This window comes from Jatropha curcas, chromosome 11 (genome assembly GCF_041381405.1).
Source record: "Jatropha curcas cultivar XTBG-Jc1 chromosome 11, XTBG_Jcur_1.0, whole genome shotgun sequence".
NCBI lineage: Eukaryota > Viridiplantae > Streptophyta > Magnoliopsida > Malpighiales > Euphorbiaceae > Jatropha > Jatropha curcas.
Window position 1 is genome coordinate 6,464,718 of NC_143161.1, and position 14,458 is coordinate 6,479,175.

Genomic DNA, 14,458 nt, shown 5'->3' on the forward strand with positions numbered 1-14,458 from the left:
TTCTAAACTTATTAACAAGTGAAAAAAAAAATCATAATCACCAACTCGATGGGATTCCCTGAAATTCAAATTAACTAACTTTATGGACGTTGAAGGAATTCACAATGTGGGCCCAAAAGGAAGTTGAAAAAGAAAAGCTTAGAGGCTGGAGCTCTTTATATAATATGATGGGTTAGAGACCCCACATCCAGACAAAAAAGATTGCTCCAGCCTCCAGGTTCCTTTTTCTCATTTAAATTTGCCTGCTTTTCCACGGCATATACCCAAAAACTTTCCATTTGAAATTCAAATTCGAACGGTACACAATAGAAATGCTATCATTAGCATAGAACAAGGCCACAGAGCTCGAACTTTGGAAGATTTTTTGAGTTGCCAAAAGACAACAGGCCATGGGGGAACCAACTTGTCTCATGCAACAACAGCCCTTCTCTTATGTTGCTGGCATTCCTAATGAGTCCAATGAGGTTTGTTCTTCAAAGTCTGCATTTTTGCACTTTATCTTTGTCTTTCGAACAAATTTCAATTATTGGGTTCTAATAATTCTTTCAAATCCATAATGGGTTCTTTGATTTCTGCCTTTTGTGATCCACACTTCACACAAATTTTCGTCTTAAACAGAAGAAATAACCCATCTCCAACTAGTTTGGAGTTGAGCTTTATACTTTTTTTGTATATAAAATTTATTTGAAATTTCATATCTTTATGTTTTGGTATGTAATCTTATCCATTCATGTTACTCCAGTGAATTTAATTTGATGGAATTTAAAATAACTAACTTAAAATTTTGTCACTAATTACAACTAAGTGAAATTTTTTGTTTCTTGTAATTTAGCAGGGAAATCCTCTTCATGTTCTTGGGCAGTCCGTCTCTTTTGGAAGGTTTATGTCAGAATCCTTAGCTTGGGAAAAATGGTCAAGCTTTTCTAATAACAGATACGTTGAAGAAGCTGAAAGATTCTCGCGTCCTGGCTCTGTTGCACAAAAGAAAGCATTCTTTGAAGCACATTATAAGAATCTTGCTGCAAGAAAGGCTGCAGCTTTGCTTGAACAAGCAAATTCTGCGGCGGAAAAAAATGAAACTGAAGTTCAAGATGATAATGCAGTTCAAGTCCAAGATTCAGGAGAGGTGAATACAAACTCCCAATTAGGTCTTGATTATAAACAAGTAGACGTCAAGGAGACTATAAATGCCGAGGCAAGTGTTCTTCCGAATGACGATGTACATAACTTGCTCGTTGAAATGCCTATATGTGAAAGCAGAAAGTTAGAAGAAGTTGATACATTGACAGAAAACCCAGCTGTTGGGAAAGACTCTGTAAACTTTGAAACTTTAACCCAGTTTGGTGTTGCTGATAGTGAGGAAGAAGTGAAAGAAAGGGAGATTACTGGATCTAAATTAATGGAGAAACCTCTATTAAAGGTAATAATGTCATTGCAAAGAACTTATGTTTCTTTATTTCAATTAACAGGCATTAATTTACCTTTTTTTTTTTTTCTCGATTTGCAGGATTTTATTTCTACTCGGGATGATTTGACATTAATGGGCAAGAAGAAACTACAGATTTGTGGTAAGGCATCTAGGATGCCATCTACACCAGCTAAACCTGCAGCTTCAGTTCGTGCAAAAAAGGAAAACAATTCTACTCCGATCAGCAAAAAGTGTACAATAGACGCCTTGGATAAGAAGAAATCTACTCCGAAATCAACTCACAAGTCAATGAATTTCACTCCTGTTAGAGGAATAAATAAAATAACTTCATCAGTTATTCGAAAAATTGATAATTCTATAATGGGTTCTAATTATAAGGCATCAAAAGATTGCACAACTCCTCTAAAAACTCCAACAATGGTGCCTATTTTTCCTATTTTTGTTGCTTCTTCATTGCAATTTTTAATTAAACCAGGAAAATCCCTATGTAGCAAGCTAAAATGGGGTTCATTTTTGAATTACAGGTACCTGTGCTAAGAGAACCTAAACATACCCTAGCCACTCCTCAGTCAGAAGATAGAAGGTATGAATGTTAACAAATTTGACAAAGAAACAAAGAAATTCCAATTTTCTGAGGTCTTTATGTTCTATGATATTTAAAAATTTCAGGGCAAGGACACCCCTTCACCCCTTGGCATCTGGAAGCAAAACTGTCCGCTCAAGATGGCATTTCCTGCCAACAGAGTAATGTGCTTGACATCTATAAACCATATAAAATTATTGGCTAAAAGTTGTCTAATTAGCTAATTTCAGACTTAGTTATACTGCAAAACATATAGATCGCTCGAAGATGCATGTGGAAATTTCTTAGAAGGAATTTTGAGTTATTTTTAATAGTTTTTCATTTTGTATGCCAGTTGCTCAAATTTTATGAGCGCCCGCAAAAATAAATCTCAGTCCCCAAATTTGTCCACTACACCTTTCAGCTTCAGGACTGAAGAAAGAGCTGCAAGAAGAAAGGAGGCAAGCTGCAGAACTATATTCATTTTTTTCCTCCAAAAAAAAAAAAAAATAAATAAATAGGAGGATTTCTGCATTTTCTTAGCTACTATTATATGATGCCTTTTCCTGATATTCCACCAATTTTTTTTCCTCTACTTACAGAAGCTTGAAGAGAAATTCAACGCTAACCAGGCACAAAAGGTTCAGTTGCAAGCAACACTCAAGGTAAATATAGCATTGTGAAGCAAACTTCTTGAGCATTATATAAGGAGTTCCTTCTCTTTTGCTTAATTAGGTTTCAACTGAGGTTCTTGCTTGCTATTTCTAGAGACAATTCTAGTAAAATGAGCCAAAAGTCATTGATTGTAAGCAATTTTTATTGATCTAGAGTATTTTTGAACAGGAGAAGGCAGAAACAGAAATTAAAAAACTGCGTCAAACCCTTTGCTTTAAGGCTAGGCCGCTGCCAGATTTTTATAGAGAGAGAGCAAAAAAAAATCCAATTGAAAAGGTATTTTTTGCGTATGGCTGTGTACTTCTATATAAATTGGAATCAATGGTTGCAAGTAGTTTGTTATTTTGCTCAGTTAATAGGAGGAAAGATTTTTTCCATCAACATTCAGAGTTTCCGCTATGTCTGCTTACAGGTTCCATTGACGCATTCTCAGTCACCTAACCTTGCAAGGACACCCTCTCCTAGCATCATACAGAGAACCTCTCAACCATCTCTGAGTTATTCATTCAAGAATGGTGGCCCTAAGCATGGAATGGGAAAGAACGGTGGCAATTTGCGTTCTTTAACTTCACGACTCAGATCAATCACTCGTGAGAATACTTCTCCAAATATTCAGTATGAACAACATAAAGTGCCGAAGAAAGTTTAGATTTAGAGAAAAATTAGTTGTAGGTTTTGGATTATGGAAAAGTGAATGGTGTGTATCATTCACTATGAACGATAGCAAATTCCTTCATCTTTGCGGAGGAACTCTTCTTTTAATCATTTATTTAAAATGTAGGAAATTGTAAAGATAATTGTACCCCAGATGTTAACTGGATAAGATTTTAGGCCACGCAGAACCTAAGAAAGTAAGCTACCATTTGTACTTGTAGAAAGATAATCCCTCTGTGAATCTAAAGCCAGCATTTCTTGAACTTGTTTGATATGATAGATAAGAACTCAAAATATTCAACTCTGGAAGTTAGCGTTAGATGCATGATATTGATCGAGTATACGGAAGTTCTGTATTAAAACAAAGGGAATTGAAAAGGAAAGGGCAAGAAGACTAAAACAGTTCAGAATTTTTTATTCTCTCTCATGCATTAATTGTTATTCAAGATGGGATAAAGTGTTAGTTAATACAATATTTATCAAAAGGCCGCTATCTATTTACAGTAGCATCACTGGAACAGTAGCCATAAGCAGTAAATAATTGGCTACTGTCTGATTAATTGCGGTTATTTGAAATGTCCGTAAAACTATCAAACCCTTGCATCTCTTGTCCACCTCTTCAAGATATATTGACTTGGGAGCAACTTGATATTCCTAAAGTCGAGAACTTTCAGCGCATGACTGCACAAAACTCCCATAAACTCAAATTTCATACAGTTACAGGCTACCATCTCCTTGGACGAATTGAAACCAACTGTGTATTCTTGTTCTTGCCCATATATGCTTGCTTTGTACTCAAACATTGATCCACTCTCAGTCCAATGGTTAATGAGAATATTCAAAGAGGTCTCATATTCTTGCTGGAACAATTCAAATATCTTCGGAGTGTATATATCTCTTGCTTGCTTCAAGAGAATCACATCCCCCATTAGTCTCGGCAATCGCCGACTCATATCATAATTAGCCTCCAACTCTTTGTAATGCCAGTCATTCAACATTTTCCCAAGATGCTTGGAAAACGAAAGCACATCAAAATCAAACTTTAGATATCTTTTCAAGCTAGCAGTAAGATCTGCATGAAGTTGCGCAGTTGTAATGTCTGCACAAAAAATTTGCCTTGCATATGGTATGGCCCATTTCTCTCTTTCTTTAAACATATGATGTAACCATTCATTTTCCCGCAGACCATACGCATCTAACATTTGATTCCATGCATTCATGAAAGGCCCATCCTCCTCATGCTCAAAAAAACAACTCCTTAAATCATTTATAAACGAACATGAGCCCACAAACAAGTGGTTAAGCTGTTTAAGTGCATGTTGGTACATATGCCATACACATATTCGATGATGCATCTCAGGTAACATCGAATAAATAGCTTCAGCAATTACAGCATCTTGATCTGTGAGGATTGTCTGGGGTTTCTTTCCAGACATTGCCTCTATGAAAGTTTGGAAGAGCCACTTGTAAGATTCAATGGTTTCATCATATAAGAAGGCAGCACCAAAGACCACCATTTGCTTATGATGATTCACCCCAACAAATGCCATAAATGGCCGACAATCTTTGTACAGTCTATAGGTTGTATCCAAGCAAACCACATCCCCAAAATCACTATAGTCCACCATCATTTTTGCATCAGCCCAGAACATGTTAGTTATCCGATCTTCAGCATCAAGTTGCATGGAATAGAAGAATGAAGGATTTTTCAGTTGCTTACTTTGAAAATATTGCTGCAACCTTTCTGCTTCTCCCTCTTTCATATCTCTCATTCGTCTAAAAGGTAGTTTATTATTGTAATCACTACATTGATATCTATGTACATCCTGGTCTCCTATTTTGTTGCATAATAACTCAGAGACTAACTTTGTCTGCATTGTAGAACCATCTACTTCATTCCCTTCAACTTGAGCTGTAGCTAGTCTTTTTTGTGAGCGTAATGTGCGAACCCGGCACGCAGCAACAAGTTCATGATTGTGCTTTTCTTCAAAATGCGTGACACGATATTTACCATCTGATTGACGAGAAATGACCAGTTGAGCCATACATCCAATTCTCGTTTCCTTCCGAGGTCTCTTCACATTCAAATCTCGTTTGTCTTTCTGCCGAAAACCTTCTCTAAAACAAGTAAACCTCCTAGATGCCACAGCACCATCTATCTTACTCCTATTCACATAATCTTTTCGAACACTAAAACCTACTCCCCCAGCATAGGCATTGTAAAATTCATATGCATGACCTTCCGAGTCAAAACCCATTCCAAGTTTTGGTACCCCATCCATCTCAGAACTTTTAGCCAAGTCAGCTTCAACTGCTGCGGCAAAAGTCAACCTCTTCTGCGATGGTAATATGTGAGCTGTAGAAGCAGTCACAAACTCATGATTGTGCTGTGTTTCAAAACGAGTAACACGAAACTTTCCATTGGGTTGGCGAGCAATGGTCATATGTGCCAAGCAACCAGTTCTAGTTTCATGCCGGGGTTTCCTCACATTTGTAACATGTTTAGTTGGCCGATAACCCTGTCTATAACAAGTGTATCTTCTGGAAACTACATCACCATTTATCCTACTTTTATTTACAAAATCTTTCCTAATGCTAAAACCTTCTAGAACAGCATATCTACTATAACACTTATATGCATGATCCTCTGTCTCAAACTCCATACCAACTTTGGGCACCAAATACACTTCTTCCTCATCCTTTATAGCAGCACCATTCTGTGATTCCTCAATAAAGGGAACATTAGGGCTCCGAGATTCAGGCTCATCCTCAATGGATGTCTCGGACTTGTTAGAGGATTTTGGACTTTCACAGTCCTCACTACTTTTGTCATTAGGAGAACCATCTCCATGACTTTCACAATCATGCTCACTCTCAACAACCACCAGACTCTTGTGAACACAAAAAAGAGAAACTTGTGCGCCTTGATGCTCTTTATCCACAGCTATTTCCACTACAGGTGAGGCTTGGAGATTATTTTCTGAAACCTCTTTCTGTATATAACTTGCTGTATCAGGTTCATGACTATCCATTGATCTTTATTATAATTATCTTAAAGTAAAAAAGAAAATATATATATATCAGTAAGAAAAAACGCACCCATTAATAACTATAAATCAAAACCCTTGAAATCATTCAAAAGATTGAAAAAAAAGTAAATTTAAATATAGTGATCATCTTGAGTACACCAATAGTAAGATCATTACATTATAAATTAATTACAAAAGAAACTGAGCTCACAAAGAAAGGTCGTAAATTTATTATGAAATCAATACGAATGCTTCACTGTAAAAATAACCAATTCAGCAAATACAAAAGAAAGCAGCAGTTCCAAAGATCAACACTTACAGGACAAAATTTTTTTTGCGCTATCACTTAAAATGCATCGCAGGATCGAGAGGGAGAGAGAGAGAAGAAGCACCGGTGTTGCAGCGGTGCAAAAATTGGGATGCTCCGGCGAGGATTTGACGGAGGATATATTATTTTGAGATTCAGGTGGAAATGGCGGGTAAATTTAGAAGTGAGCCTAAAAAGAAAAGAATCGGAAGAATTGTAGGGTTTCGTGGTTAGCTGTTCGGTTACAGGAAAGGGGATTTAATGGAAAATGGAAAGTTTCTTGGCATGGACTAAAACGAATTGGCGTTTCCTACGGCTATGATTCACGTGTATTTCACGTGCTCTTTTTGTTGACTTGGATTGCCTATTTCTTATTGGTTAACTGAACTTTACTTGACCTTAGCGTTATCGCTTATCAATTTATTATATAGAACCTCATTTATTATCTTGTTTTTTTCTTTTTGAAATCGTTTTATTTTCATGTTTCTATTTTATTATAGAATAAAAAAATATTTATTTATTTTTGCCTATAATAAATTAAAAAATAGTTTTTTCAGAATATTAAATAGATCAAATTTAGCTTACCAAAACATTGAAAAAAAAAAAACTGTATGAAACGTCTAAAAGAAGACTTTGTAACAAATAAAATAAATTTATCAGTTAAATTATCTTATTTTTCTGATGGAGTACTTACTATCTAGTCCCTAAAGTTTAATCAATTACATTATTAAGAATTTTAATTTTGAAAATTACAATATTTATAATCATTCTATGCATTATAAACTTATTATTCTAAATTGTCTAGTGAAATATCAAAAATATCCTTAATCGAACAAGCTCAATGCGCTGAATCGCAAGTTTAGCTCACGTTTCAAATTTATCCTTCAAATCCTTAAGAGTGTAGAATTATTCCAAATCTTAAATAAAAATTTACTAATATTATTCAATAATTTTATTTTTCCTTTTCTTCTAATTATATAGAAAAAGTAAATTACATACACATACATTACCTACCTTTATTAATTAATTAAGGTAGGTACATGTAATGTAAGTTGTGAGAAATCATTAGAAAAACAACATATATGAAAATACAACAAATTAAAAAAAAAAAAAAAAGGAATCATTTAACAATGGATTAGTGCTAATTAATTAAAACATTAACAAATTAATCACATTTCTCTTCCACTAAACACCAACCTTCATCTTCTCCTTCAACTTGATCTAACACGAAACCCACATCGCAAAAACTCATATTATCATCATAATCACCTTCTCCAACTAATCCATTATCATCATCCTTATTATTATTATCAACACAGGCATTTTCTTGAATTTCATTCGAATCCTCCAAATAATTACCATAATATCCATCAATTTCATCATCACCATCGTCAGCATAATCATCATTATCATCAATAGCTAAACGATTCAAAATCTCAGACGCAGAAAACCCAGAAAAATTTAATCCGGGCCTTCCATCAACGACCCGCCAAGTCATTAATCTGCAATTAGAAGCAAAATCATGTGATTTTAGCTTATGATTACCTTTGGTTTTGTCTTTCGATTTGCAGCAAGGGTTCATATGGCAGTCATTGCAACGCGGCTTTCCGCACTTGCCGGTGAACTTAGAGTGGTTGGTGGGGCGAGACTGGACTTTGGTGAAAAATCCGGCAGTCGGCGGTGAGTTGAAGGTGTTGATGAATCGTGATTCTGGTTTAGGATTCCATGGAGATGGTAAGATTCTGTAAGTCCTTACCATCCCATGTTGGCGACCTTCTCTCTTCATGTTTAATGGCGGTTTTGAGGGCTAAAGGAAAGAAATGAAGTAAAAATGATCGATGACGGAGATGGATGTTATGTGTTTCTATTTATGGAGTTTCGTTTGGACAGAGAGTTTGATAAGCCTTGTAAGCAAGTTGTTTTGATTGGTCATAGTACGTGGAGACCAAGCTAATTGGGATGACAACTCACCTTTAACAAGTGTCTTGAAAAAAAAATTATATATATATATATTAAAGTTATTTTAAAATTATTTATTAAAAATTTACTTTACTTTGAAAGATTATTCCTATAAATTTTTCCTTTTAGATCAATGCATATATATTTTTTATAATTATCTTTATAGCTCGTAAATTTTGCGAAACTCATCGTAACTCTATATTTTCATATCTCAAAATGAAATATAAGGTATAGAGATAATTGAATTCTTGTAAAGATATTTTATTTTGACGAGACATATAATTATTATTGAAATGTGAAAATATAAATTATACTTGAATATAAAGTTTATGGCACCACAAAAATCCTGAATCGAGATTTAAACTTCAGTTTATGCACCAAACGATACTTTTATTTTACCATATAGACTATCTCTATCTCATATGAGTTCAGTTTGGCTTACACATAAAAAACAAGTAATATAGTTAAATTAGTAGTAATACTTTTTCTTTTTCTATTTCTTTTCCTAATATGTTGTTGTGGTAATGATCTACCAGCTAATAAAAATTTAAATTTTTAACACAATAATCAAGACAACAAATAAAGTTGGCTAATAGATTTATTTTTGAAGTTATTTATACGTATTTCTTTCGTCTCATTTTATTTATATGGTTTGACAAGACAATCATATTAAGAATTTAGTCAATAAAAATTATTTTACTCCTTTTTATCTTTAACTCATTGAGATATTAATCAAGTCATTCGTTTAATGAATAATAATAAAGGTTATTATAAAAAAAATAATCGTTTAAATATATGAATTTAGAAACTTTAGAAACATTAGACATTCAAAAAGAGAATAACAAGTAAACAAAATGAAACAGAAAGAGTATTAATTTATTTGAAAGATATTTTATGAAGCACAGAAGTACTATAATTTTATGTATAGATGCCATTAAATATGAGCAAAATAAGAAAACTAAGTAAATTATCAATTCATGATTCCTAAAAGAAAAGGAAACAAAAACAATAATAGAAAACAAATAGGAGGAAGTATTCTCATTATTTTTCTTTTTCTTTTTCTTTTTCTTGTCCTATGGATTACACATGATTGGATCCTTTTGTTATAATGCCAAATTTTAGGAACAGTTCCGCTTTGGTTCCCGACTACTTAATCACCAAGGCAGGCACCGTGTGATTTTGACCCACATTGCCGACCACAGAAGCTTCCGTTTCCTGGACCTCTGAGTATCCACCATGCCACTCATCTTCAGAAGAAAAACTTACCTACGTTCATTTATGAATCCACTTGCACATCAAATCAATTAAAAAGAATCCATTTATACATCAAACCAATTGCATCAATACATTATTAAGGCTGGCTGTAAAAAAAGTTATGGATTTGTATATTTAAATAAACTTTCAGGCTTCATGTCCTCATAGATCATATCAAACACTGTAAATTACTTCAAGGAATTATTGTCACAAGTCACAACCACTATTTACAATATAATGCCTTTGGACAACTTCATTCTTGTACAACAGTAACAGGAAAATACAAGAGAAACCACCAGACTGACTATCTTTGAATAATCCTGTAAGTTTCCTCGTTAACACTATGAGCCAAACCAAGAATTACACATTTTCTGTTGAATCATCTGAAGACTCTATAAGGGGCTCCACGCCCTCTTTATCGAGCTTGGGAATATGATTTGCTTTCTTGCCAGGATATAAGATATAATGTTGACATATGAAAAGTAGGTCAAAGAAAATGGATACCTGCAAAATGTATCATGTCAAAACCATTTGCAGAGAAAAAATACCATCAAATGATATCTTATTGACCTAAATATAGAGCAAAAGAAACGTTGCATACCAATGATAGCAATATCTTCCCCATGTTGCCGTAGAAGTTTACCCAAGAATCTGGAAAATACAATGGAGATTAGTCTATGTTATTTGCAAAGCCTCATTTCAGATGTGAAGAATATTTAGTTCAGGAAGAGATTATGTACTTTGGTCTATAGACTGCACAGCCATTTGAGCATAATTTGTCACCCCTCCAAGAAAATCAAGCAAAATGTTTCCAATGCTGAAGCCCTCTGTGCTCTTTCTCATGAAGTTCATAATTGCCTGTATCTCAGAGCATTTGAGGTGCCAAATCATATCAGCAACCAAATTCATTAGAATATTTTGCTTTATTAGATAATATAAGTTTAGTATAACACTAACACATTCTCTGATTACTAGAACGGGAAAGATCCTTTAGTGATAGTGATGTATTATTATCATTTATCACAATATCACTTAAACAAGAAGGCCAGCAAGAAAACTCTTGGAGGAAAATAAAGCATGATTACTATATGTACAAAAATGTAATGCAAAACCAGGAGTCCCTGGATATGCTAGCATGATTGACTAAGTGCGACTCAACTATTAAACGCAATTGCATCAAGGAACAAGTGCGAGTTGAAGATAGCAATAAAATAGAGTAATTGTCCTGGTACCTACATTATAATAGGATTGATAAGCAAGTCCATTTGAATAATCCAGAGTCAAATCAAAATCAATTAACATTTTTTAAAGATTAAGCTGACTAAAACCATCCATTTGTGAGCAATCATATGATGCCTAGACGAAAAATCAAAACAACAATATAACATGATGTTATCTTCATCTGATTTAAACGGACAGTAGGGTTAATGCTAGCACCACTTGCAATGTTAGCGGTGGATGGCTACTAGTAAGCAACTAAGCATACAGACAGGTTCGAATTCAACCCAATGCAAATGGGTCAATTAGGCTATACTAACCACCAACTTAGGTGGCCTTTACTGTAGGCTCAAATGGATTCCCTAAGGAAATGTAAAAGGAAACAATTCTGACCTGGGGAATGTACTTGATGACTGTCATAAAAACTTGAATTGAGCTGCAACAGAAAAGGTAACAGGATGCAAACCCGTGACATATAAGAAAGAAATAAATTAAAAAAAGAGGCTGTGAAGAAAAGTTTGTAAATATATACACCAGAATTCCACAAAGTTACATCAACTAATTAGCATTTTTGTTGTTAATTTATTCAATTCCAATACCAATATAACTGCAAAGTTACCACATTGAGACAGTACATTTTCCTATTAAGAAGAAAAAGTTTGGAAACTCTATTTCTTTATCCTCAGGCATAGCCAAGGGTTTCAATTTAAAGCACAGAAAAAAAAGAGGTACCTATTTCAATTTTAAGATACATCTTGAAGCATTAGCAAGAACTGAAAAGTTTTCCTTTCTAGAATAATGACACAGAAATACTCCTCCTAGAGTGGTTTTTTATAAATATGTAACCTTCGAACGGTTTTCTGATTAATGGACTTCAGGAATTGAAGTAATCATATTCAAATAGAAATTTGATATCCATCACAAACCACCCCATACATATGATCTTTTCATCAAGATATCCAGCTCACGTAAAGTTTGAGAATCAAAAGTGCAACTTACTTAAAGATGGAGATTAGCCACAACCAAGAGTGGCTAGGCAAAGCTACGAAAAAACAAGCAGCAGCAGTTAGCCACACGGCGCAGACAATTGCTATGGCAATCTTAGAGACCTTCTGATTTCCACGCTGTTCAGAATATATATATAAAAAAAAAGTCATTGCATTAAGCTTCAATATACAAGATAAACAGGAAAATGTTAACTCACTGCAGAAGACTACACCGCTCACCTCATAGATTGCAATTTGAAACAATGTAATTGCTGTCAAGAGAACAGCATGTATTGAAAAAGCAACATCATTTGCAGCTACAGGTATCATCTACGATAAGAAGGGAAAAAAAAATTAAGAAACAAATAAGCACAATTAGTTCTAACTCAAATGAATTGTATAACTTAACTTTCAAAATTTAGTTCAAATACTGAAAAAATTTTTTTTTTTCAATAACCAAAAACCAAGAGAAACAATCACTCTGATTACTAAAACATCTTTGATTCAAGTGATTACATAATAGACTTAGTATGTAATCAATTCCAAATAAAATATTTTTCTGGGGTTATCTAGGAAAATAAAAAAGAAAGAACTTTTATTGTGCATTAAAGCAAATAGAAGCTTAAAGAATATATATATATATATATATATATATATATATATATATATATATATATATATATAGCACAAACCTCCCCATAGCCATATTTTTCAAAGTACTGGTTCTGAATAGCAGAGCTGAAGTAAAGAGAAGCGTTGTAAATCAAGTAAGAAGAGTGCTTGGTCAAATTCAAGACCACGAAATCCAAGTTCAAACCCACCACGCTGTTACAAGCACAGAAAAAAGAAAATCGTGGTTAGATAAATGGAAATGGGATACGAACGATGGAATTGAAATCTGATGGAAAGGAAAGGGAACCTTTTCCGGCGGAAATTTAAGATGACTTGTGGATAGAAACTGATAGACCATGAAAAGAAAGCGATCCATCCCAAGGTTTCGTATGTGATTTCAAGCGGAACCGAATTCCAAGACGCCATTTTTTTTCTCTCTCTCTCTCTCCAGCAGGTTGCTCTGTTGCTAAATTGGCTAGAGAGGGAGACAGCTTTTTCACCCCCCAAAACAAAGTTTCTTTTGTTGCTCAGAAGGGTTGTTTATATATTTTTCTGTGATCACCGGAGATCCAGTCCTCTACTTGCATCTCTACCGTTATCTAGCTGCGGGTACTTCAGTTTAGTTGGTTGGTGCGGTAATAAATAAAAATCGAATGTGAAAAAAAAAGTTGGAGCATTAAATTTTAAAAATATATTAAAATAAATATTTTATTTCATTTCATAATATTTATCGCATTTGAAAAAAGGAAAAAGCTTTTGGCTCACAGTGATCCAGGATCATAACATTTAAAATGATACATTTAATTTAGTATGTCAAATAACACTCTTATCCTCACTTAAAATTGGTAAATTTGACATGAAAAGAGAGAGATTTAAAATTTGAGACAAAATATTGAATGAATGAGATTATCAATGCATATGTTGGATATTTATTTTGTTTTTACCTCATCAATTAACAAAGTATATTTTTTTTAAGTGTATTAGTGATTTATGATACATAAATAATCATAAGTCACTTAATTTTCCTTTAACTTATTTTTTTAAGCAACACTTTGTTATATTTGGAATCAAATGAAATTAATAGATTTAAATTACAATTAAATTAAGTAACAATGAAATAAGTCATATTTGTTATATTTAAAAATTAGTTCTACATATAAATTTCACTACGCTAATAAGTGCATTAAAGAATAATTAAGTTGTGAAATGCAAAAAAAAATCGTGAATATTTTCTATAATTTTGTGTATAAAAATTGTTAAATTAGATGAATTAAAAATTTAATCATGAATTAGAAAAATAAGTATTATTGCGCTAGGAAGTGTATGTTAAACATATATTGAAAACTTAACTATGGATTGAACAAATGACATGTCTTGCAAATACTCTTTACCACTAAACTAACCCCATTTAAGTTTAATTTATATTTTATTAAGTCACATTTAATAATTAAATTAAATTAAGACATTCAAATTGAAATTTAATGAAGTAATAATTAAATAAATCACACTTGGTAACACTTGAATCAAATTAAATTTAGATAATCTAATCCAAATTAAATTAAATTACACATGAAATTAAATTAAACTAAGTAACCATTGATTATGTCACACTTGAAAGTTATAACTCAAATGACATATAAACACATATTTTGGCATGCGTATAAGTAAAATCTCAAATCAATCCTTGTATAAATCATTTTGACACGTATTATACGTTTTATTATGATGAGTCCATAGAACATCTCTACGTATAAATTTTAATGTATATAGATA

General features: G+C 33.2%; 4 protein-coding genes across 8 annotated transcripts; 1 reads left to right on the top strand and 3 right to left on the bottom strand.

Moving 5' to 3' along the window:
• The first annotated feature begins 184 nt into the window (after nt 1–184).
• Nucleotides 185–3,583, top strand: LOC105633338 (TPX2 (targeting protein for Xklp2) protein family). 5 transcript variants are annotated; one of them, XM_012215918.4, is made up of 9 exons: nt 185–464; nt 833–1,420; nt 1,508–1,849; nt 1,954–2,012; nt 2,099–2,173; nt 2,347–2,452; nt 2,594–2,656; nt 2,820–2,942; nt 3,079–3,583. In XM_012215918.4, exons 1-9 carry the CDS (start codon nt 390–392, stop codon nt 3,313–3,315), a joined length of 1,668 nt encoding a protein of 555 aa, XP_012071308.1. In that variant the 5' UTR covers nt 185–389; the 3' UTR covers nt 3,316–3,583. The 5 variants fall into 5 exon arrangements, with proteins under 5 accessions (XP_012071308.1, XP_012071316.1, XP_012071323.1 ...); XM_012215926.3 differs by having other exon boundaries at nt 186–464; nt 836–1,420; XM_012215933.3 differs by having other exon boundaries at nt 187–464; nt 2,835–2,942.
• A 115-nt stretch (nt 3,584–3,698) lies between these two features.
• Nucleotides 3,699–7,072, bottom strand: LOC105634511 (protein FAR1-RELATED SEQUENCE 5). Its single transcript, XM_012217380.4, has 2 exons — nt 6,669–7,072; nt 3,699–6,371 (listed from the first exon to the last, which is right to left on the bottom strand). The coding sequence occupies exon 2, from the start codon at nt 6,350–6,352 to the stop codon at nt 3,911–3,913; it is 2,442 nt and encodes an 813-aa protein (XP_012072770.1). The 5' UTR covers nt 6,353–6,371; nt 6,669–7,072; the 3' UTR covers nt 3,699–3,910.
• Nucleotides 7,073–7,595: 523 nt separating this feature from the next.
• On the bottom strand, nt 7,596–8,587 carry LOC105633366 (histone-lysine N-methyltransferase trithorax-like protein). The gene has a single exon (XM_012215955.4). It carries the CDS (start codon nt 8,440–8,442, stop codon nt 7,822–7,824), a length of 621 nt encoding a protein of 206 aa, XP_012071345.1. The 5' UTR covers nt 8,443–8,587; the 3' UTR covers nt 7,596–7,821.
• Nucleotides 8,588–9,979: 1,392 nt separating this feature from the next.
• On the bottom strand, nt 9,980–13,232 carry LOC105633373 (PQ-loop repeat family protein / transmembrane family protein). Its single transcript, XM_037638384.2, has 8 exons — nt 12,993–13,232; nt 12,766–12,898; nt 12,314–12,403; nt 12,087–12,211; nt 11,481–11,523; nt 10,610–10,727; nt 10,471–10,520; nt 9,980–10,373 (listed from the first exon to the last, which is right to left on the bottom strand). The coding sequence occupies exons 1-8, from the start codon at nt 13,109–13,111 to the stop codon at nt 10,230–10,232; spliced, it is 822 nt and encodes a 273-aa protein (XP_037494312.1). The 5' UTR covers nt 13,112–13,232; the 3' UTR covers nt 9,980–10,229.
• Nucleotides 13,233–14,458: the final 1,226 nt, after the last annotated feature.